Genomic DNA, 24,793 nt, shown 5'->3' with positions numbered 1-24,793 from the left:
AGGCGACAGTAATGCGAAGTAGCATAAATGAGAACAGCCACAAACTTAACAGAGGTTTCGGTGATCACGAAGTAGATGAAGTTGAGGAATTATGCAACCTAGGCAGCAAAGTAACTCATGATGGGTGGAGCAAGGAGGACATAAAAAGGAGACTAGCACTGGCAAAAAGGCTTTTCCTGGTCTACTAGTATCAAAAATATGCCTTAATTTGAGGAAGAATTTTCTGAGAATGTACATATTGAGCACAACTTTGTATGATAGTGAAGCACGGACTGTGGGAAAACCGAAATAGAAGAAAATCGAAGCATTTGAGATGTGGTACTACAGAAGAATGGTGGACTGATAAGATGACGAACGAGGAAGTTCTCCACAGCATCGATGAGGAAAGGAATATATAGAAAACACTGACAAGAAGAAGGGACAGGATGGCAGGACATCTGTTAAGGCATCACGGAATAAATTCTATGCTACTAGAGGGAGCTGGATTGGATTGGATTGTTTGGGGGAGGAGACCAGACAGCGAGGTCATCGGTCTCATCGGATTAGGGAACGACGGGGAATGAACTCGGCCGTGCCCTTTCAAAGGAACCATCCCGGCATTTGCCTGGAGCGATTTAGGGAAATCACGGAAAACCTAAATCAGGATGGTCGGACGCGGGATTGAACCGTCGTCCTCCCGAATGCGAGTCCAGTGTGCCAACCACTGCGCCACCTCGCTCGGTACTAGAGGGAATTGTAGACGGTACAAACTGTAGAGGAAAACAGAGATTGGGATGCATCCAGCAAATAATTGAGGACATAGGTTGCAAGTACTACTCTGAGATGAAGAGGTTGACTCAGGTGAGGAGTTCGTGAGTTCGTGGCGGGGCGCATCAAAACAGTCGAGATACAGATGTGAAAGGAAAATAAATGAAATCATATCTGAACTGCCTGAAAGATAATTAAATGTGTGACGCGACCTTTCTGCCATGCCCACTTTTTAAAGCAACACTTCAATACTAGCTGGGTGAACAACGGTCCCTTAAATTTCTTTCAAGCAAATTTGCACGGGATGCATTGGTCACGTCCAGAAGAGAACGGGCTCTATATTGAGGAAACGGCAAAACATTGGAAGATGGCAAGGGCACTGAGTGGACACAACAGACTCAAAAAGAAAATGAGAGACATTCTTCGAGACTATCATGGCTATGCTGTCAGACAGAACCTATCTAGAGTAGGTGACATGAAAAGTGCAGTAGGGGTAATAAATTTCCACATGGTGTCAACAGACGAACGTCCCATTCATCATGTATTCCACATTAGCTGATGTAAATATCTACTGGTTTAGAGGGGATAATAACCACTACATTCACAAGGAAAGGCTTCCAAATTGTATCCTGGATGTTGTCAAGCCTACTTACAGGTTTCTGACCGATCCTGACCTTCTAAAATCGTACGTTCTTGACAAAACATAAAATCCAAATGACACTCTAAATTCACTCACATTGAAACGACGCCTTTTAATACCACGTTTTTATCTACTACAGTTGTCCGTTGTGCAACCAATGAAGCGGTTCTTCTATTTAATGACGGGAACGTAAGGAGGACGGAGATATTAGAGAGAATGGGCTTTAACATATGAAATTTCACTCAAGAGATCTTGAGAAAAATACATTTACAGCGCCTCTCTCCAGGTGAAAAGTTCGTTGAAGACCTGGTAAAGGAAAGAAGGCAGAAAACAAGAAACCAGAAGAGAAGCCTTAAATGAAAGAGGAACCTGAATACAAATCTTGGGTCTTATGAAAAGGTGGCATAATAAAAGTTTATGTACTTTTTTCTCAGAATCTGTGAAGACTAGAATTACGCAATTTTATACACTTATTTCTATATATCCAATACATATTATCTCAAGACCAAAATTTGAAATTCTGAGTATAAGTTGAGATATGAGGCAAAGTGGATAGAACTTTGCATGAATTTTATATTATACTTTCAGAAGTATAGTTAAAACATATTAAAATTGCCCTATTCGATATATTAAAAAAACTTCATGAGAGAAGCTTACTAAGTGCAAAGGGACAAAGAGACTAAACAGAGAACATATTGTTGAAATATCTTGAGTACTTTCTGAGAAAAACATACATATATTTGTTTTTGAAAATATCACTTTTAAATTGTACAAAAAGGAATACATATTTAACCCAAGTATCTTAACGATAAATGTGTTGATTTCGTGTAAAACATGATACAAAATTTCATTGCACTATCTTGGCATGGATGTGGTGTGTATTAAACAGTGTGTGGTTTTCGTGAACGCTAAAACCCCCCGCCCCTTCAAAGAACGGCATCAGGAAACCACCAAAAGCTGCTTTAATGTGTATTTATTTGGCGACAACAAGCTGCAGTCGAGCGACCATCTTCATACTGTTTTGTCGTCAAATTAATGGAAGCTTCCTTGGTGTCACGTCCTTTTTTTCTGTGCCAACCTTTTCAACTTAGAGTAGCACTTGCAGCCTAGATCCTCAATTATTTCCTGGATGTATTCCAGTCTCTGTCTTCACCCACCGTGTTTACACTCTATAGTTCCATCTACTACCATGGATGTTATTCCCTGATGCCTTAACACATGTCCCATCATCAAAATAATGGTTCAAATGGCTCTGAGCACTATGGGACTTAACATCTATGGTCATCAGTCCCCTAGAACTTAGAACTACTTAAACCTAACTAACCGAAGGACATCACACAACACCCAGTCATAACGAGGCAGAGAGATCCCATCATCCTAACCCTTCTTTTGTCAGTGTTCTCCACATTTTCCTCTGTTCTCAGATTCTGCGGAGAACCTCCTCCTTCGCCCACTTCGTTTTCAACATTCTTCTGCTGCACCACATCTCAAACGCTTCGTTTCCCCTGTGTCCAACTTTTCTTCTGTCCATGATCACTACAATACAATTCTGTGCTCGAAACGTTATTCTCAGATATTTCTTCCTCAAATTAAGACTTATGTTTGATACCAGTATACTTCCCTTGGCCAGGAATTCCCTCTTTGCCCGTGAAAGTCTACTTTTTATGTCCTCCTTGCTTCGTCCGTCACGGATTATTTTGCTGCCTACATAGAAGAATTCCTTAACTTCGTCTACTTCTTGACCACCAATTTTGATGTTGAATTTCTCGCTATTCTCATTTCCGTTAATTCTAATTACTTTTGGTTTTTTCCTGTGTACTCTCAATCCATATTTCGTACTCATCATACTGTTCAATCCATTCAACTGATCGTGTAGTTCTTCCCTATCACTGAGGATAGCATTGTCATCTGTGAATCTTATCTTGAGATGATTTGACCCTGAATTTTAATCTCACTTTTGAAACTTTCTTTTATTTCCGTCATTGCCACGCGGAGTGGCCGCGTTGTTTGGAGCATCATGTCAAAGACTGCGCGGACCCTCCCACCAGAGGTTCGAGTCCTCCCTCGGGCATCGTGTGTGTGTCGCTCGTAGCATAAGTTACACTACTGGCAATTAAAATTGCTACACCAAGAAGAAACGCAGATGATAAACGGGTATTCATTGGATAAATATATTATACTAGAACTGACATGTGATTATATTTTCACGCAATTTGGGTGCATAGATCCTGAGAAATCAGTACCCAGAACAACCAACTCCGGCCCTAATAAAAGCCTTGATACGCCTGGGCATTGAGTCAAACAGAGCTTGGATGGCGTGTACAGGTACAGCTGCCTATGCAGCTTCAACACGATACCACAGTTCATCAAGAGTAGGGACTGGCGTATTGTGACGAACCAGTTGCTCGGCCGCCATTGACGAGACGTTTTCAATTGGTGAGAGATCTGGAGAATGTGCTGGCCAGGACAGCAGTCGAACATTTTCTGTGTCCAGAAAGGCCCATACAGGAACTGCAACATGCGGTCGTGCATTATGCTGCTGAAATGTAGGATTTCGCAGGGATCGAATGAAGGGTAGAGCCACGGGTCGTAACACATCTGAAATGTAACGTGCATTGTTCAAAGTGCACCCCATACTATCACGCCCGGTGGTTCGCCAGTATGGCGATGACAATACACGTTTCCAAAGTGCGTTCACCGCGATGTCGCCAAACATGGATACGACCATCATGATGCTGTAAACAGAACCAGGATTCATCCGAAAAAATGACGTTGTGCCATTCGTGCACCCAGGTTCGTCCTTGCGTACACCATCGCAAGCGCTCCTGTCTGTGATGCAGCGTCAAGGGTAACCGCTGCCATGGTCTCCGAGCTGATAGTCCATGCTGCTGCAAACGTCGTCGAACTGTTCGTGCAGATGGTTGTTGTCTTGCAAACGTCCCCATCTGTTGACTCAGGGATGGAGACGTGGCTGCATGATCCGTTACAGCCACGCGGATAAGATGCCTGTCATCTCGACTGCTAGTGATACGAGGCCGTTGGGATCCAGCACGGCGTTCCGTATTACTCCCCTGAGCTTACCGATGCTCTTAAAAGCTAATCATTTGCATATCACAGCATCTTCTTCCTGTCTGTTAAATTTCGCGTCTGTAGTACGTCATCTTCGTGGTTTAGCAATTTTAATGGCCAGTAGTGTAGTTTAAGTTGTGCGTAAGTCTAGGGAGCGATGACCTCAGCAGTTTGGTCCCTTATAATTCACGCGCACACACACACACACACACACACACACACACACACATTTCCGTCACTGCTTCTTCGATGTATAGATCGAACACTAGGGGCGAAAGGCTGCATCCCTGTCTTACACCCTTTCTAATAAGAGTATTTCGTACTTCCAGTCTTATAGTTCCCTCTTAGTTCTTGTACACGTTGTGTATTACAGGTTTTCCCCTATAGCTTACTCGTATTTTTCTCATAATTTCGAACGTCTTGCAACATTTCACACTGTCGAATGCTTTTTCTAGATAGACAGACCCTATGACAGTATCTTGATTTTTTTTTTCAGCCTTCTTTCCATTAGCAAAAGCATTACCAGAGCTGCCTCTCTAGTGGTCATAAATATTATTAAGTGCAGCGTCTGTTAATTGTATATAAGTAAATGCATGCATGTATACACCACCCGCCCAACAGTGTATTGCGTGTAGGTGACGTCAGCGGAATAACTACGGTATGAAGCTTGAAATAACATGTGTAAGCAACGGATGTGCATTCGACTAGGTAGTTGTGAGCAGGAAATTTTAAACAGTGGACGTGAAGCCGTTGTGTCACAATTCGCAGTGGAGAAACATCAGACGTTCAAGACTTCCTCCACAATGTTTTGTAGAACAGGCAAGTGTGCAAGGTTTGTCCCGCACATCTTGATTTCGGAACAAAAACAGCGATACGTAGGAGCTTGCCGCGACTTGATGCAAATGAAAAACGCAGATATTTCCTTTCTGGAAGAAACCATCTCGGGTGATAAGAACTGGTGTTATCAATACGAACCTACCACAAAACGACAAAGTGCAGTATGGGTCTCTGATGGTTTGTTAGTATCCAAGACCGGCGAGTTGAACACCATCTCAAACAACGACATTTCTGACGATTTTACACGTTTGTATGAACATTCTGTATGCTATGTAAAACATCCAGAGCATTGAAACCACAATCTTAACTTTTTATACTTTTTATGAATCCAGTTTCGAAACCTTTTGGTGTGACAGATGCTACAATTGAGGTTAATTACGTACTTGAAGTTAAGAAACCTTTTTGTAAATTGATGTAATTGTATTCGTGACTGTAACATGGTCGCTCGACCGAAACTGACAGTCGTTAAATAAACAGACGTTACAGCAGCCTTTGGTCGTTTCGTGATAGCATTTTCAAACACATAGATGCACTATATAGAGCGTCCCAATTTTGATTTACCATAAATCTACACTGATGGAAATGAAAATGTGAAGTAGCTGTCCGATATTTATCAAAGTTTGTGAGGATGTTCTCATTTAATTTGTGCTGAATAATTATAATTTCATACTATTCGGAAGTGATGTCCATCATCAACACCAGTATGAACTGTCGCCTCAACCAGCATGAATACCTCTTCTATTCGTTGTGGCACAGAAGCAATTCCGAATGTTATCTTGAGGATTTTCTTGCCATATCTGAGACACGCCCTTCGTTAGTTTATCAGACTGAGCTCATGGCTGGAATAAAGTATACGTCTGTCCATAGCATCCGAGACATTCTCTAAGCGTTACAATAACGGAACTGGCCCTGCCAGTCAATGATTAGTACATTCTCTGAGGTGTTCGTCACGGGAACTGCATTGTGGGATCTTCCGTTAATCTACTGAAATATGTCATTAGGTACCCTGGTCTTGAGGGTACGACAACAGGTTTTACCATTCTTGTAACATACTGGCGAGCATTCAGCCTTCTTTCAATAATTTTTTTCTGTCATATCCAATGGCTCACGACATCCTGATTCCCGGAATTGGGGGTCTCGAGATGGGGTATTAAGTACAGCAGGAGGAGTTTCATTTTTAATAAAAACTTCAGTAGTAGTCCTTGGGCGGCCTGAGCGAGGCATGTCATTGACAGTTCCTGTCCATGCACCAGGTTGTCGATCAGACTACCATAAACACAGGCGAGACTCATTGCTAAACACCACAGAACGCCATCCAACTTCCCAGTTGACTCTGGCTGTACGCCATGCAAGTATCAATAGTGTGCAGTACGATATGGATAGCAATCGTCGCATGACAACTCGAGATCTACACTGAGCTTCCAGCAATCTGTTCCTGACGACTCTCTGCCTCTGACCTGTGGCCGGTGTTTTAATTGTTGTAATCTGGTTATTCATCAGAGCCAGCCGAAGAATCATACTATCTTCTCGTGGCACTCTCCTTCTGGAAGGACCCCTGCCCACTGTTCGTCACATGATTGCGCTAGAAACTGTTACCGCTCGTTCAGCAGTTATTACACTGCAGCGAAATGTCCGTGAAATATATCAGTAAGAGACTCCCACGTCAATGCCAAAATTTTGACTTTTATCAATGTGCTATAGAAGAAAGAGATAAGCTGCACGTGCACATCGTCTAGGCAAGCAAGTTTGCGATCTCCATCTGATAACTTTCAGTAACGTGGGACACGCGCAACACCTAGCGTGTACTCACACCATCATTCGTCTCTGGAATTCGTTTTCTTCTATATCGAAATCAAGTGCGCAAGGCAAAAAATCAGCTAACATATTCAACAGACATTTAAATACCGCAGTATCAGTTTTGTAGTGTTCGGCCAAGATGTTCACGAAACAACACTTTCCATTTCCCGATACCCCTTTTGACTGATCAAATAAACACTCTAATGTCCATTCCGGAGTCAGGTTGTGGCTGCTGGGTTTGAGCTCAAAGTTTTCGGCTCAAAGTAAATGCTCTAATGTATGCAAATCGTGATTGTGTTGTCAGTTTGCTACTTCTTCTTTAAAGTGTTGGTTAATGTTAACTTACTGATTATGTGTAAACAGAAGGAAAATAAGAATTGGACTGACCCGAGAATTATTCATTTACTTTATTTACTTGAAGGTAAGCACATTTTCATTTTTATAGGTATACTTACACAAATGTTGGCATATTTCCTGAAAAAATAAAACTGAACAAATGGCGATAATACTTAGTTCATCACAGCTTGTTAATTTGTAATTGTGATTCCCTCTGTCTCTTTGTAGAGGCCGATACAGTTGTTCACAATCAGTGAGTTGTGAGAAAACATTCGATTGTTGTGTGCACGGGAACAGAACTGTATCTTAACTCACTGGCAGGTTTTCTAAGCACTCCAAAATGTAGGATGTAGGATAATGGTAAAACAGTACATGCACAATGTACGTGAGCTAGTGGGGTGTAGTAAAACAGCTTCACACAAATTAAATAACATAAGTAAGATTCAAATGGTTCAAATGGCTCTGAGTACTATGGGACTTAACATCTGAGGTCATCAGTCACCTAGACTTAGAAATACTTAAACGTAACTAACCTAAGAACATCACACACATCCATGCCCGAGGCAGGATTCGAACCTGCAACCATTGCAGCAGCGCGGTTCCGGACTGAAGCGCCTAGAAGCACTCGGCCACAGAGGCCGGCCATAAGTAAGATTTATAAAATTCTTTCCGAACAATGTACTCCTTCTTATGAGTTAACTGACATCCGCCTAGGAAATCATACTGTCTCTTATGAAGGTACTCATAATGTACAAAGTTGCAGTCTCTCCCACGGAGGGCAGTGGGGCCTGTTCGAGACGTGACTGAGTACAAAGCCGAAATCTTTTCAATCAAAAGCCAGGTGGCGTGGTAGGGTAGCACAGGAGCTCGCAGTTGGGAATATTTGGGAGGGGACATGCAGTTCCAGCATTTGCTGTAGAACCAAAGGAAACCTCCCAAAAATATTGGTCGCAGCCGATGATTGGGACTGGTTTTGATTTTTTAGGACTATATGTCCCAGGCAACAACATGAAGGCTTGCCACATAATTGAGGCCCATTATAAAGCATCGGTTAGTTTCAAAACAGTTACCTGACGAGTGAAGAGGTTCCTAGTCTGGAATAAAAGCGATGGGAATACAGTTACAGCATTTGTCTTACGACGAAGAGAAATTTTTCAAAGCATTAGTCAGAATTATGGGAATTACAACTGTTTTTAATTTTTTTCTAGGAAAATATTGTCCATTGTCCTAGACAAATTGTTTCATATTCACTGGCGGAAGTTGAAAGTCTTACACCATCAACAGGGTGACCGTATGCTACCAAAGTGATACTCCACATTTCCATGCCTGTGGAATAGTTTAATTAAAAGTCTATCATTTTCAGTACAGAAGACAGCCTTTCCTCGAAGAGTGGTGTCAGTAAGTAGTGAGTATTGTGTGTATCTTATGTTACTGGTAGTTTTCACACGGAGATCAGATTACGGCGTGCCTGGAGGACATGCACGTGCAGCTTATAATCATCTTTCAGACTTTGGGAAAGGTCGCATCATTGGTATGAGGAACACGGGAGCATCATACCAATAGATGACACAGACAGTTGGCGTTAGTGCAGTGACTGCAGAACGACTAGCGATGAGGTGGACTGGGGACAGCGGTGAGGCACGGATACACCACAAGAAGATTGTAGGATTATTCAACTGGCTGTGATGAATAGATATATGACAACAGCTAAAATGCGGGCCGAGGTTGTAGCGACTATCAACACAAACCGTCGAGAGCGGATTACTGGACTCTGGGTTGAGATCTCTTGGTTATCAGTGAAACAATATCATAAACTACAGAATCTTCCATGGTATCAGGATCATCTGGAACACTGAGTGGCAGTATGTGTTGTTGAATGACAAGTCACGGCTCTGCTTGTCCTAGTCTGAAGGACGCCAGCATGTTTGAAGACCACACTGTCAATGGTCACACGAGACTCGTACCTCTGCAATTTTTGGAATCATCAAATTATACAATCGTAGAAACACTGGGCATTTGGGGGACACAATTAAAGACATAAAATTTTTGAAATTTTTGAAAACGTAGTCAGCGATCTTAAAATTTGTTGAAATTAAAATTTAAAACAGTCTTGATCGCAATCTTGTTAAAATATTATTTATTGGAGTGAGTGGCCGGTTTCGACTCTATGAATGAGTCATCTTCAGGCTCCAGAGTGGTGGATGGACACTGCTAGATGAGTTCCGTCGACCCTCCACCGCGATCAAGACTGTTTTAAATTTTAATTTTAAAAATTAAAGACGTTGGTACGCCAACAGGACTGTTTGTGCTCTCGTAATTGTCTAAAGTAGGCTGAATGCTCGCCAGTATGTGCTAAGAGTGGTAAACGCTGCTGTCATACACTTCATGCCAAGGGTACCAAATGGCTTATTTCAGCAAGATAAAGCAATTCCCCAGATTACAGTTCACACTACAAACGCGTTGAGGAATGTACGGAACCTCTAGGGCCCCGTCCACTCCGCTGATTTGCCATAAGGATAGCATGTGTGTTACGCTTTGGGAATATTTTCATGCCAGGCGCCATCAAAAAATCTTCATGGAGTTACACAGCACTTGTTCCACACGTGGAAAGAAATCCTGAAGACGACATTTCAAGGCTATTTACTTCCAAGTGGTAACGAACCCAAGAATGTATTATAGCCTATGGGCCTCATATCTCATACTAACGTCGATGTGCGTGCCGTTTTCGAATGGGATGAAATTTTAATCATTTAATACCCGTTAATTAATGGATATCTCCACAAAGTTTGATTTATGTATTGCACTGGTGTTCCACTATGCAAATCTTCGTATTTCTATGAGTGAACTAGGAGTGATCGTACACTACACAAGTATAATACGGAGGTAGGAAGTTGTAAACCCACAGCTGCATAAATTATTGGTACGTTTAAATTATTAGCGTATAGAATAAATTGTTAGTACCGCTTAGCGGTTTGAGACGGAATTTATAAATACACTCATACCTGTCGAAGTCCGAGAGATAGACCACACGAGTCCCTCCTGGCTCAACATTACGTATAATTTGTTCCGCAATATCGGTTCAGATTTGAGACATCGTAATTTTACTGAGATGGTCGATAACAATTACTATGTAGTCTTACTGCGTTTCACTTTGGAACTTTGTAAGGTTTCTCTCTCTTCAGGAATGTTTTGGCAGTTGTAACAGACGCAGAGTGTCAAGGTAATGTTATTTCTCCATCCTAAAAGCCTTTTGCCTAACAGGAACTGCGTGTGGTCGGGTTCGAAGGCATTTAAGCGATCAGTGACGCCGCGACTCGTGTCACCAACATTATGTTCATTTGTTCATTTGTTGGATTTAGCCAGCACCGTTTGAGCGTCTTGTAACCAGGCAACATGGTTATTGGGTAACATCATGTTGAAGGGTATGGGTCATTAAGTGTTCAAGTACCGAGTTACGCTGTCAAAGGTAGTGAATCTCTCTGATAAAGTTTGGTCCGCACATTCACCAGCGGATTTCGGAATCTAGGAAGATGTAAATTTTACACGACCGTTCAGCAACCATTTTTTAGAAATCTGCGTGCGGCTTCTGCTGAGATGAACCCGACTGAGCATGTCTGAGACGACCCGAAACTTGAGGAGCCTCGTCGCAGGAACCCTCCACACACACACTGGATGACCTCACGACAGTTGCCGTCGAAGAGTAGGACACACTTAAGGAACAGCATTTGGCACAGCTGTGGACACTATGCCTAGGTGAATCTAAGCATTTTATAATGTGGGGGATGGAGCAACACGATACCCACAAGCAGATATAACTGCTCAAGTGCGAATTCAAAGAAAGTTCCTTTATTTTGGTTACTGTTCTTTTTTAAATTCAGAGTAAAGTTCTGTTTTACTTTTTTCATGGGGATTATTTTTCACTGACCTGTTCGCTCAGCTTAAAGCGCAATGTGCTAACTTGCTACACAGAGAGGCAACCCAGACCTGGATAAAATACACATAGCAGACTAACGACTTTGGTACGGTGAACTGGCCAGCCTGAGTGTGGATGTCGAAGGTTTCCTGCGCTCGTTTAGGCACACGCTAGGCTGGTCCTAATGTCGAAAGCCTGAATAACAATATTTTTAGGGCGGTCGTGCAGGAAGAGAGTGAATGAGGCTCTGGAAGGTACAGACAGGGGTGTGAAGCCATGCCGAACCCAGTGTTGTGCCCAGCAGAGCTATGTTTCTCAGTTGAGGATCCGCAATGCGTACAGCCCGATCGAGTTGGTCCCACAGTTTCTCGATTGGGTTTAAATACGGGGAGTACGGTGGTCAGGGGAGTACCGTAAACTCATCCTGATGTTCTTCAAACCCCACATGTCACTGCGAGCTGTGTGACATGATGCATGGACTTGGTTCCCGAAGATAGATGCGTACTTGTGTTGTTCCACTGTGTCTTCCGGAATAACGAGATCAACCAGAAAGAGCACGAAAACATTCTGTAGACCATAATGCTTTCTCTTGCTGCCTGGACTCTTTCGACTATTGCTGCAGGGCCACACAGGATAACGGCCATCCATTCGATGGTGCGTAAAACCTGATTACCACTCAGTGGACTCCCAATTACGGTATCGGTATGCAAATTCCTGCCTTCGTCGCCGGTGAACACCAGTCACCATTGATGCATGAACCAGGCGCACGAAGGGGAGACGGATAGGCAGTAACATTTGTTGATTGGTCTTTGACGAGACACTGTTGGCAGCCCCATGGTTCGTCTGGGCGGTCAGTTGCTCAACCTTTCACATACATTCATCTGTTCATACCTCAACAGGCGTCGGTCACCCATTTCATCCATAGTCTATGGTGCGCCACCGTTGCCTCAGAGCACGCGTGGTGTACTTTAACCACAGCATTACGCAAACGGTTTACAAACCAAGCCGAGCTTCCACCCTTGGCCCGAAAGCCAATCATCATGCCTTTGGATGTCTGTTTCCACCTTACTACAGCGTCTGCACTTTTGCCCATATCCCCCCAATATGCTGTCTGCCCCGATAGCTGAATGGTCAGCGTGACGGACTGCCATCCTAAGGGGCCCGATTCCCGACTGGGTCGGGGATTTTCTCCGCTCAGGGACTGGGTGTTGTGTTGTCTTCATCATCATTTCATCCCCATCCGGCGCGCAGGTCGCCCAATGTGGGGTCGAATGTAATAAGACCTGCAGCAAGGCGGCCGGACCTGCCCCGTAAAGGACCCTGTAAGGCGCCAAACGCTCATTTCCATTTTTTCCCCTAATACGCTATATATACCCTCCATTTCTAGTGCTGCCACCTGCCGTATGTGAGTGGTTACTGCACGTTGAGGCCGAACATAGGCAGTGGTCGCATTAATGTGACCAGACTGTATAGTTAGGCTGAAGGTCAGTGATATGCTGCCCGTCCCCCTCCTATGTGGTGGGAAAGAAATGAAGGAAGATGAGGACAAAAGCAGACTCTGGACACTGTGCGCAGGCAGCAGCCTGGGCTACCCACTCACCTCGTGGGGGTCTGCGAAACGGCCCCCGCGCAGCCAGGTGAGGGCGCGCCGGGCCTGCTCGAGGCGGCCGTTGCGCGCCAGCCACACGGGGCTCTCGGGCACCAGCGAGACGGCGGCGAGCGCAACCAGCGGCAGCGCCGTGTTGATCCAGGCCACCGTGTGCCACTCCAGCCAGCTGCCCAGCGTGTACACCACCAGGATCGCCAGCGAGTAGCTCACCATCGGCGACCCCGCCAGCATGCCACGCACCCGCGGCTCCGACGTCTCGCCCAGGTACACCTGCACACGCACCACCAGCTAAAGTCCACAGCCGTTACCTACTGTAAAGACTTATCCCAAAGGAGACCAGGAAAGATAAAAGAGCCTTTACCTCGCTGTGCTCAAGGGGTGCTTTCTAAAGCATTCCACTTGCACCTGCAATATACCGTGGATGACGAGCAAATAGGTCCTGCTATGAAAGGAAATGACACCACAGAACATTACTCCTGTTTATGAGGCTGTATGGCAGGCTACAGTCAGGTTGGTATACCACCAGGCGTCTCGAGACATGTCTTCGGCCTGGAATCTCACTGAATGGAATAGAACTGGCCAGCAAAGACTTCTGTGGAGATGCCCCATTCAGCGGTCAGATACCCTTCCAGCACAGCAGTACGCTGACGATATTATACCCTCCATTTTGTTGCCCATCTCCACTTACATTTCAGTAACATAATGCCTACATGCAAACGACGAGGGTTTCTGCTACTTGTCTTCGTATTTGGTTCAAATGGCTCTGAGCACCATGGGACTTAACGTCTGAGGTCATCAGTCCCCTAGAACTTAGAACTACCTAAACCTAACTAATCTAAGGACATCACATACATCCATGCCCGAGGCGGTCGCACGGTTTCAGACTATAGCGCCTAGAACCGCTCGGCCACCCCGGCCCGCCATCTTCGTGTTTGCTAAACCATCCCTTGGCCAGCAAGATCGCTGGATCTAACGCGCCAACTGGCCACAATGTATCAAGAGGACATCCAACAACTCTATTAGTCACTACAAAGCCAAATAACTGCTTGTATAAGGTCGCCCAGCACGTTATTCACTTGTTCGATTTGTAAAACTCTTTCTCTCGAACAAATCATGCAATTTTTTTGGAATTGTAATTTCCTTTCTGGTGCGACTCTCTTTTCCTTAAGGAGTGTATACGCAGTATCGTACATAAACAACTCTAATGTTACATGTTCAGATAAGAGCTTTAGTTGTAGTTACATTTGCCGGCCGGAGTGGCCGAGCGGTTAAAGGCGCTACAGTCTGGAACCGCACGACCGCTACGGTCGCAGGTTCGAATCCTGCCTCGGGCATGGATGTGTGTGATGTCCTTAGGTTAGTTAGGTTTAAGTAGTTCTAAGTTCTAGGAGACTTATGACCACAGCAGTTGAGTCCCATAGTGCTCAGAGCCATTTGAACCATTTTTTTGTAGTTACATTTCCTAAATATCTTCTCTTGGGGCAGTCATGGACCACGTACTCCACGCACTGCTCTCAAATCTATCAACTATACCCCAGCTCTGTAGCGTCGCTCTCGTCCTGGTATGGCCTGTTCCCGTCACAATTAGGTTCAAAAATGGCTCTGAGCACTATGGGACTTAACATCTATGATCATCAGTCCCCTAGAACTTAGATATACTTAAACCTAACTAACCTAAGGACATCACACAACACCCAGTCATCACGAGGCAGAGAAAATCCCTGACCCCGCCGGAAATCGATCCCGGGCGCGGGAAGCGAGAACGCACAATTAGGTGACAGCAAATCCTCCTGGGTAGTTTACAGCTTGGAGATGGTGTAGTAGGGTCGTTATAGTTATTACGATGGCAATTTACATTTGAACCCAAGTAACTTACGGGAATGCGGCTAGGTGTCATCGTTAACAACTGCCAACGTTTCGACGGGTGAGCACCAGTCATAGTCAACGCAAAACTGTATCAAATAAGTGCTGTGCAAGGGAACTTAAAGCCTCAGTTTGCAGAGTAATTCCGGAACGCACACATACATACAAGGCACCTTCTCACAGACAAAGACGACCGACGTCAGAAGTTATCGATAGTGAACTCTACCCTTCTGTTCTTGATAAGGAAGACAACAGAATTCCAAGCAAAATTTAAACAAAAACCTTCATGTGTATTTACAAGGTTACTTGCTAATTTATTGTCAACTGCTTCCTTAATAACGCTATCCCAATACGTGGAAGTGCATGCGAGAATCTCTGTGTTGTTGTATTCCATAAGATGAACGATGCCAAGACAGTGCTCTGCAATAGCGGAATTGCTCGTTGCTGTAAGCGTCTTGTGATGATTATGCTTCGTACAATGGTCCTCCACACTCTGTCCAGCATATGACGTGCTACAAGAAATTAAATTAGCAAGTAATTTTAAAAATAGAGATGCTTGGATTCTTGCTCTCTCCCTTGTAAACAGACAGAGGAACGGACTTAATACTACCTCACCCGTTCGTTTCTAATTTTCGCAGTCGACAACTTTCGATGTCGGTGATCTTTGGTTGTGTGTTTGCGCTAGTGTTTACGGTGTGTGTGTGTGTGTGTGTGTGTGTGTGTGTGTGTGTTAATTTTCCGGAACTGCTCTTCAAACTCTGCTGCACAGCGCTTATTTCTTACAGTTTTGCCTTGAAAATGACAGGGTGTGCTCCTGCCGAAATTTCGGCGGTTCTCGACGACGTCACCCGGCTCCATTCCTGTTAGTTACTTCAACATTTTATTCGCCAGAAGAAACTCAGGTTTACATTTGAAGTTCGTATCTCTTTCCATGGTGCATTGTAAAGAAAGGTTTTCCGCTGCAACACCATATAATCTTCCTACAAACAGACGGGTGGACGAAAGTGTGGAAAGAGCGAAATCACGACACACGGCTGTGCCCAGTACGGTGTACGAAGACCGTTAGCATTGGAAAAAGCTTGCAGTTGTCTCAGAAAGGATAAATACAGGTCTTGCGTGGTTTCCAGAGGGAATGTTATACCATTCTTATAGGTAAATTCAAAATAGAACACAAAGGCAGAATAATATTGATATCTGGTGATTATGATGTTCTGGGGGATACCGTAATTCATCCTGCTGCTCACAACTCACAAAACTAGTCCAAGACGGTGGGAACTGTGTGAACAGGTGTCCTGTCGTCATGGGACACAACATCACAGTTGGGGAACAGACATTATCCCGTGAAACGGACCTGGTCACTTAATCATTAGCAATAATGCTGCCTCGCAGAATACCCATGGGGTCCATGGAATACCACTACGACTGTCCGAAAAATTGGCAGACCCTGGCCATATGTCACTCTTCGGACGTAAACTCGGCCAGAAATTAGAAACTGTGAAATAAGACTCGTCCGACAAAATGGTTTTCTTTCATTTCTCCATACTCCACATTTTATGGCTTCCGCAGAACGTTTTCCTGTTACGAGCATTTGCATCATTGATGAGTGTCTTTCGGATTCCAGCTTGCCCTGTAGTTCCCTCGTTATGGAGCTCCCTTGGCGTTGTCCTGGTGCTGAACGGTTCGCGAGTGCGCCGTTCAGTTCTGCAGCTGGCGTCTTCTTACGAGGGTTATTCGGAAAGTAAGGAACGATCGGTCGCGAAATGGAAGCCACTGTGAAAATCGGATGAAGTTTTGCACAGGTGTGTTGGGCAGTGTCTGTAGTATGCCTGTCGATCGCATTACGTCGTTCCTTTTAGTTCTGAGCACACAGGGAGCACATAAAGGTACCGAGAACAATAGTGTATCCCGTCAAGTACGACGGCCTGGTGAGAAATTTCGCCTTAAGCTATGCAGTCAACATTTCATAACTGTCGTGCGTTTTCTTCTTCAAGACAATTCTCAGCCGCATTCTGCAGGGGCAATGAAGATGATCCTGCATCGGTTGCAACTGGAAATGTTTGACTACCCACAATACAGCCCGTAATTGTGTCTCTCTGAGTTTCATCTCTGCTCACATGAACCACTGGCTGTTTTCCTCACAATCCTTTCCAACGACCGTCCATCACGATCACACAGAACAACTTTGGTGCGCATTGTGACTTAGCGGATGATGTGTATCCGCTTTCCCTGTATAGGTCTTCGATTAGGTGTCTTTTGAAACACCAAACACTTCGACAACTTGGCTACGGAAGCACCCAATGCACGATCACCAACAAATTGTCCATGTTGAAATTTACTTACTTTCAAACAATCCTGTTGGAGGAACATGAGCATTATACCAGAGGTTGAAAATACCGCTACAGTTGTAGAGTTCTTTTATTATGATACGACCGGTTTCGAGCTCTTATATGCCCATCTTCAGGTGTCGTAACTTGGTACTGTGACTTCGAGCGTGTTTCCATATTTTTGATCAACACCTGTAAATCCAAAGGGACTTCAGATGGAAGGGTGGAGCGCTGTCTAGCGTACGATATGGATTATAAATGATCTTGGAAGTGTAAGGGAGTGAAGGCTGTACCAGCTGTACCACTCTATAGTGGCGGCCTGCTGTTTTATTAGGTCTGGCTTACTTGCTGAAAGTGGTGTAAGGGTGTAAGGTGCTACCAGCGAGGCACTCACCTGCGTGGGCGGCACGGCGAGCCCGACGGCGAACCCGCAGACGGCGCGGCCGGCGAGCAGCACGGCGTGGTCCCTGGCGAGCGCGAGCAGCAGCCAGCCCAGCACGTTGGGCAGCACCGTCAGCTGCAGCGTGGCGCGCCGGCCCAGCCGCTCCGAGAACCAGCTGGAGGACAGCGCGCCCAGCGGCGTCACCGCAGAGTGGATGCTCGCTGCACACAAACACCGGGGAGGCGTGCGTGAGCGGGGAGAGCCTCCTGACTGAGCAGCAACGTAAAAGCACTCGCCAATACGGTTCGTCAACATCAAAGAACCCAATATAGGGACAGGAATCCGTTGGGATGAGGAGTATGGTCAGTCGGCAGGGCAACAGCACAAAACTAACGTGTACAATGTGGGTTCAGTAAGTAATGCAACACATTTTTTTCTTTCTGAAAGCAGGTAGGTTTTATTCAGGATTCCAATATGCCACATTACTCCCTACTCTTTGGGCTACAAATCCTATTTTTCAGCACAGTTGGCGTTAAATGCGACATCCTTACACCAGTAGTCGAGCTAGGCCAGCGCCAGTCCATTTTGTTAGTGCGGGTTGCCTACATCAGGGGCAGATATGCAGTCAGGGGCAAACCTATTGTTCTCCTTTGATTGAAAGGTCCTTAACCTATCGTTCTGTTAAGTTGTTTTCCATGTCACTCCAATTTCCTTTTGATTGACTGGAACTTAACCAATTGTTTCCTCCACCCCCACCCCTACCCCCAACCCCTCTCCCTCCTCGCTGCTGCAGGTACACTTTCAGGTCTGAATTATTGGAGTAGGTCCTCTCACTCTTATCAATTTAATTGACTACTTAATAAAATTGTTCAATTAATTAACCTCTCACCCACTGGTAAATCACCTCCCCCCTCCCCTCTCCTCCCCTAGAAAATGGTAGGAAGTTCATGTTCCACCAGGAGAATGCAACATACCATGGCTACCTTCACTAACCTAAGAAAATGGCGTGAAAGGAAGGGCAGTTGGGCTACCTCCACAAACCTAAGTCACCCGACCACCATCTCATCTTAGGAAATGGCGGGAAGAGGACTCGACCTGTGCTGAACATAAATTTTAATTTTGCATGCACTATTTATATAAACAATTTGATGCAGTACAGCCATCTAGTGTGTTCACCACGAATTCCAGACTCCAGCTGACCTAGTACACAATACTGCCACCTGAGTGCATTCGCAATTGTGACGTAATCCAAGATGGTGAAATGACATCAGCCGATGACACAAGTACTGTTGTCCAATATGGCGGGAAACAGTGTGTTCCCCATGAGGTGAACAAGTGAGCTAGTGCACAGTACCAACACCAGAGAGATCTATCATCCCTCTCATCTGTTCGACCGTTTTCTCTCTATCATTATTCTAACAGGACACATCTGATGTGTATAGCCTGTGAACATACTGACATCACAGCGTTTAACCCAGTTAGTGGCGGTAGCCATGGTATGTTGCATTGTCCTGATGGAACTTGAACTTCCCACCATTTTCTGGGGGAGGAGAAGGGAGGGGCTTTACCAGTGGGTGAGAGGTTAATTAATTGAACAATTTAATTAAGTAATCAAATTGGTAAGAGTTGGGGAAGGGGGTGGGTGGGGGGAACAATAGGTTAAGAGCCTGTCAATCATAAGGAAATGGGGGTGATATGGAAAACCACTTAACAGAACTATAGGTTAAGGACCTGTCAATCAAACGAGAACAATAGGTTTGCCCCTGAATGCATACCTGCCCCTGATATAGGCAGCCTGCACTAACAAAATGGACTGGCGCTGGCCTAGCTCCAGTACTTACACCATATTACTGAGAGAGTCTGTATGACCTCATGGTACCGCTTTGCTGGTCGACGTTGCAGCGAACGTGTTGCTGCATCTGTAACTTCCCCACAATCCAAGTGCTGCTTCCTGTAGAGTGCATCTTCATTGGGCCATGCAGATGGAAGTTGGGAGGTGCGAGATCCGGCTGTAAGGAGGATGATGAACAGTCAGGTGAAGTTTTGTGATCTCTTCTCTGGTGCTCAGAGTTCTACGAGGCCTTGCGTTGTCATGAAGAAGGAGAAGTTTTTCTGCATTTTTGTGGCGACGAACATGCTGAAGTCCTTTTTCCAGTTTGCTCAGGGCCAGTTCAGAGCTGATTGTTACACCATGGCGGATATCAGACAGAATAACCCCTTCAGAGTCCCAGAAGACCATCGCCATGACTTTACTAGGCTGAAGGTGCGCCTTTTAACCTTATCTTCGGAGGAGAGATGGTGTGGCCAGTTTGAAGTCATTAACCCGTGTTTCATAGCCTGTGACGATGTTAGATAAAAAATTGTCACCATCAGCCTAGTAAGGCGAAAGAAATTCCGCACAGATGGTCCTTCGTTGCTCTTCATGGCAGGAAGGAACCCAGTGGGCACATACTTTTGAATACCCCTACTGCTAGACGAGTGTGTTAGCACTACCAGCAGTGACTTCCAGTTATGCAGCGATGTCTTTGATTGTGATCCATCGATCACCTCGAATGAGAGTGTCCACACGTCCCAACATTGAAGGAGTCACAACTGTGTGCTGCCGACTGGCACGTGGGAGGTCGGACATATTTGCGCGACCTTGTTGGGCTGATCACAAATGCCCCGCTAAAGGACTCCGCGATGCTCTGGTTTTCCGCCACAGTGACAGCTCTTTGCTTGGAACGCACCTCCGTTACAGACGTCATTGTGATGGTTGTGTATAGCGCCCCCACCTATCGGAACTTCATGAAACTATAGGGCTTTAAGGGGGAATATTCCACGGTGTACCGCAAAAAATTGCGTTTTCTCAACCGAAATCAGCCCGAGGAAAAACAAACTTGTTACATTACTTATTGAACGCCCCCTCGAAGAACAGGATCGCTTGCTTCTAAAAACGACACTGGAAGGCGAAATATGATAACATTTTGCTCGTAAGGCCTGAAAGAGGGCTGCCTAATTCTGGATAATCTGAAGCAGGTAGAAATCGATCGACTTCGCCTCACAAGTATCTTGTGTCCAGCCGTCGACAACATTGGTGATCTAATAATGCAGTATTTGTACCATAGCCGTTACTAAGTAACTACAGTGCCGTGCCGTGCCGTGCCAGTAAGAGCCTGTGTAGCGCGAACACTGCGTCAGAAAGCCGCACCATAGTTCTCCTTCCGGCTGTCGGTATCTTGGTTTCGGTACGCGGAGCTTGCATCCTAATAATCAGTCTGACAATCTGGACTGTTGACTAGAATAACAGACAAACGTCAAACGCGACGATGGGCACCACCCTGATACAAGATCTTAAGCCACTACATACTGAGGCCAGCCTCAACAGCAACAGCTGTATCAAATGGTTCAAATGGCTCTAAGCGCTATGGGACTTAATCTGAGGTCATCAGTCCCCTAGACTTAGAATTACTTAAACCTAACTAACCTAAGGACATCACACACATCCATGCCCGAGGCAGGATTCGAACCTGCGACCGTAGCAGCAGCGCGGTTCAGGACAGAAGCGCCTAGAACCGCTCGGCCTCAGCGGCCGGCCAACAACTGTATCAGATACGTTTCAGTGCTCGAGGTACTGCTCCTCGTGTCATATTTGAGCAGGTCAATTCCAGTCATGAGAGGAATGTGCAAGTGTTCTTCGAACAACGACAGGTACCACACCTTTCCTGGATTACATATTTACCTGACATGGCACGCGTCAATTATGTCCGGAATATGCTCAATTATAAACTTGTCCTTAAAGGCAACCAGCAACCATTGTTGAACACAAACCACGTGGATGAAGACTCCGTTGAGGCCATCAGATCTCACGGCATGAGATTTTTTTGTGACAGTTTATACCACACCAACGAATGCATGAACTCCAGAAATGTTGGAAAAAGTATGGGATGAGTTTCACTGCCGTTTGGATGTTTGTTGTTCGTCAGTTGGAGGATACATTGAGCATTTGTAAAAGATAAACGAAATCTTTGATCCTAAGCGTAATATTCCGCAGGATTGTCTGTGCATGTATGTAAAACACGAACGCTCCTACAATCAGACAGTTCTTTTTAAATAAAGAACTTTGCAGCCCTAACCATATGTTAAAATTTTCTACAGATTTCAGTCTTTGACTTACAAGATATAGTATTACGGCATACTGGGAATCTCTTTCATTTCTTTGCACCGTTCCCACTCGCTATCCTCATCAAATTATTTCCTTACTTCATTCCACCTCGAATACAGTAGGACATACAAATTCCACATAAAATAATTATAGCATTGTAAAAATTGGAGAAACATTACAAATAATGTCGTACTATGGATTTCTACAGTAATATGAGATGTATAAATTATTCGGGCTTGACCGGGATAAGCATCTTCCATTTGCTTGAGTACATTACCAAACGGTTTATTACACTACTGGCCATTAAAATTGCTACACCACGAAGATGACGTGCTACAGACGCGAAATTTAACCGACACGAAGAAGAGGCTGTGATACGCAAATGATTAGCTTTTCAGAGCATTCACACAAGGTTGGCGCCGCTGGCGACACCTACAACGTGCTGACATGAGGAAAGTTTCCAACCGATTTCTCGTACACAAACAGCAGTTGCCTGGTGAAATGTTGTTGTGATGCTTCGTGTGAGGAGGAGAAATGCGTACCATCACGTCTCCGACTTTGGTAAAGGTCGGATTGTAGCCTATCGCGATTGCGGTTTATCGTATCGCGACAATGCTGCTCGCGTTGGTCGAGATCCAATGACAGTTAGCAGAATATCGAACAGAGCACTTGGAGACGGTAGCTAACTTCTTATTTTCTGGTGGTGGGAGTAATTTTTGTTACATTTTGTAGCAGATCGGTGGAACAGATAACGAGGATTGAAGATTGTGGGTTAGAACATGGTTTAGATGGTGACTGCACTTATAAGAGGAACAGATGGGCGTCGCTGGCAACGGTATGTTGGAATGACGATCGGGAAGATTATAGGTGGTATCTACAATGGTAAATGAGGGCGCCGTGGGTAATGAAATAGTCAATAGATAAGAATATATGGACAGGAAAAGGGTTCTGAAACTGTTGCGGATGTGAAGGGCCTTTCACAGCTGGAACTCGAGAGGTGAGGTTCCATAGTCAATCAGAATCCACAGCTTCATACCACCTATGTAAAAAAAGAATACCGGTGCTGGGTGGCATTAGTGTCAGAGCAGAATCGCAGCTAGATTCAGCTGCCACTTTCAATTAAAACTTCGCGGTTTCACGTCGTTTCAAGCAAACACGAGAGTTTACTGGAATTCAAAACCAAATTCACTATATCAGATGTAATGAGCATACCAGAAATTTTGACTGGGCAACATCAGTTAAGATGATAAACTAGCATTCGCAAGGAAGGCAGTTCAGCTCCCCGTTTAGCGTTACGATTTGGCAATCCCGGGTGAGTTCAATGATGTCTCGAATCGTCTTAAAGCAAACTACGGCAAGGTTCCTTCGAAACGTGCAATTTCGATGCCCTTTCCCATTCTTCCCCAATACGAGCTGCGTCTCTAATGACCTCGTAATTGGCAGAACTTTAAACCCTAATATCAATTCAGACTAACGATAGCATTGTCGAGGGGGTGCTCAGCTCTATTCTTCTTCTTTTACTACCAGGCATTTCACTCTCGCGAGGAAAAGATACTTTCTTAGAGAAAATGTTCACGTAAGCACAAAAATAGCAAGCCTGTGAATTGGGAGGAGCAGTTGATCAAATACGGTGACGTGCAATGAAGAATAATTGCAAGGAGATATATTTGTCGTTGGAGAGCATAAAATATCGATAAAAATTCAAAGAAAGGTGATGGAACACAGTAACGGTAAGTTCACATCAAGAGAAGGGTGTACGAGCGATACACGCCCATGAAAACTGATGTACGTCAGTATTGATGAACACCATTCTTGCTGTCCCAGCATGGCTTCTTCTAGTGAGAATGTTGAACACAATGACGTCATGATTTGTATGAAGTTCTGACCAGAGAACCGTAAAACAGTACTAGATCTAATCATTGTTGAGATTTTTCAGATATTGCATCCTGTGAGTTTGGTGCAAGCCTAGGATACGATGCGGACGAGTCATTCGTGAGCAGACGTCCAATACAATTTCTGACGCCATAAAATGCCAAAAGGCAAAAAGGCATATTTTATTATAAGGGTGTAAATCCGATAGTGTTATTATAAGGGCTAAAGTTCAGACTATGATATACGACTTCGCTCGGTAAGTAGAATTTCATTTGTCAAGTCTCTGATTATAAGTTCCTCTTCAGTATCTTCTGAGCTATGAATGGGCCTCAAGTAATGGAATGAAATACTGAATAGCGTTACGGTACGGTTGATATTTCAGGCAAGAACACGAATCGTTGCAGACCTGTTCTTCTTCGAGAGCTTGCCAGCACACCACAGATTCGACGCTTTTAACGAAATTTCAATTTCTACAGCACCCATATAATGGAAGGATGGGAGATTGGGTTTAACGCCCCGTGACATCGAGGCCATTACAGACGGTGCAAAGAGGCATTTGTAAGCACGAAGATTAGATTTCTTCGTTTACCTTGCCTCCAATTTAGCGTTTCTCAAACTTTGGTGCTATATCTGTAAAAAATTAGCTAGGAATAACCACTTTGTACGATTGCAATTTCCTAAGATGGAAAACTTCATAGCTTCGTTTTGTAATGCCTTATCACAAATTAGGTACAACGATAGTTGTCCATTTGTAGGTGTGAACATGAATCCGTATTTCAAGTATTCATTCAAATATTCACAGCACTCGTTTTTAGCCATTTTTAGAAAATTTTTTTAGACAATGGGCTATTTTTCGAGTGACTAGACGCCATAGATTTTCATCTTTACTCGTCTCGGTCACCTCTTGTTCGCATTGACGGCACTTTCAACAGTGGACGTTACATTTCACATGTGTTACGACCCGTGGCTCTATCCTTCATTCGATCCCTGCGAAACCCTACATTTCAGCAGGATAATGCACTACCGCATGTTGCAGGTCCTGTACGGGCCTTTCTGGATAGAGAAAATGTTCGACTGCTGCCCTGGCCAGCACATTCTCCAGATCTCTCACCAATTGAAAACGTCTGGTGAATGGTGGCTGAGCAACTGGCTCGTCACAATACGCCAGTCACTATTCTTGATGAACTGTGGTATCGTGTTGAAGCTGCATGGGCAGCTGTACCTGTACACGCCATCCAAGCTCTGTTTGACTCAATGCCC

At 44.7% G+C, this 24,793-nt stretch overlaps 1 protein-coding gene across 1 annotated transcript in view; it reads right to left on the bottom strand.

Moving 5' to 3' along the window:
• Positions 1-24,793, bottom strand: part of LOC124788463 (facilitated trehalose transporter Tret1-like) — a 73,548-nt gene that overhangs the window by 4,737 nt on the left and 44,018 nt on the right. Inside the window, exons 3-4 of the mRNA XM_047255733.1 lie at positions 17,530-17,738; positions 12,940-13,218 (exon numbers count right to left, since the gene is read on the bottom strand). Of these exons, the coding sequence (XP_047111689.1) occupies positions 12,940-13,218; positions 17,530-17,738 (488 nt within the window). The remainder of the gene's footprint in view (positions 1-12,939; positions 13,219-17,529; positions 17,739-24,793) is intronic.

This window comes from Schistocerca piceifrons, chromosome 3 (genome assembly GCF_021461385.2).
Source record: "Schistocerca piceifrons isolate TAMUIC-IGC-003096 chromosome 3, iqSchPice1.1, whole genome shotgun sequence".
Lineage (NCBI taxonomy): Eukaryota > Metazoa > Arthropoda > Insecta > Orthoptera > Acrididae > Schistocerca > Schistocerca piceifrons.
Note: the sequence above shows the minus strand (reverse complement) of the source record. Positions and strands in the feature narration are given on the sequence as shown.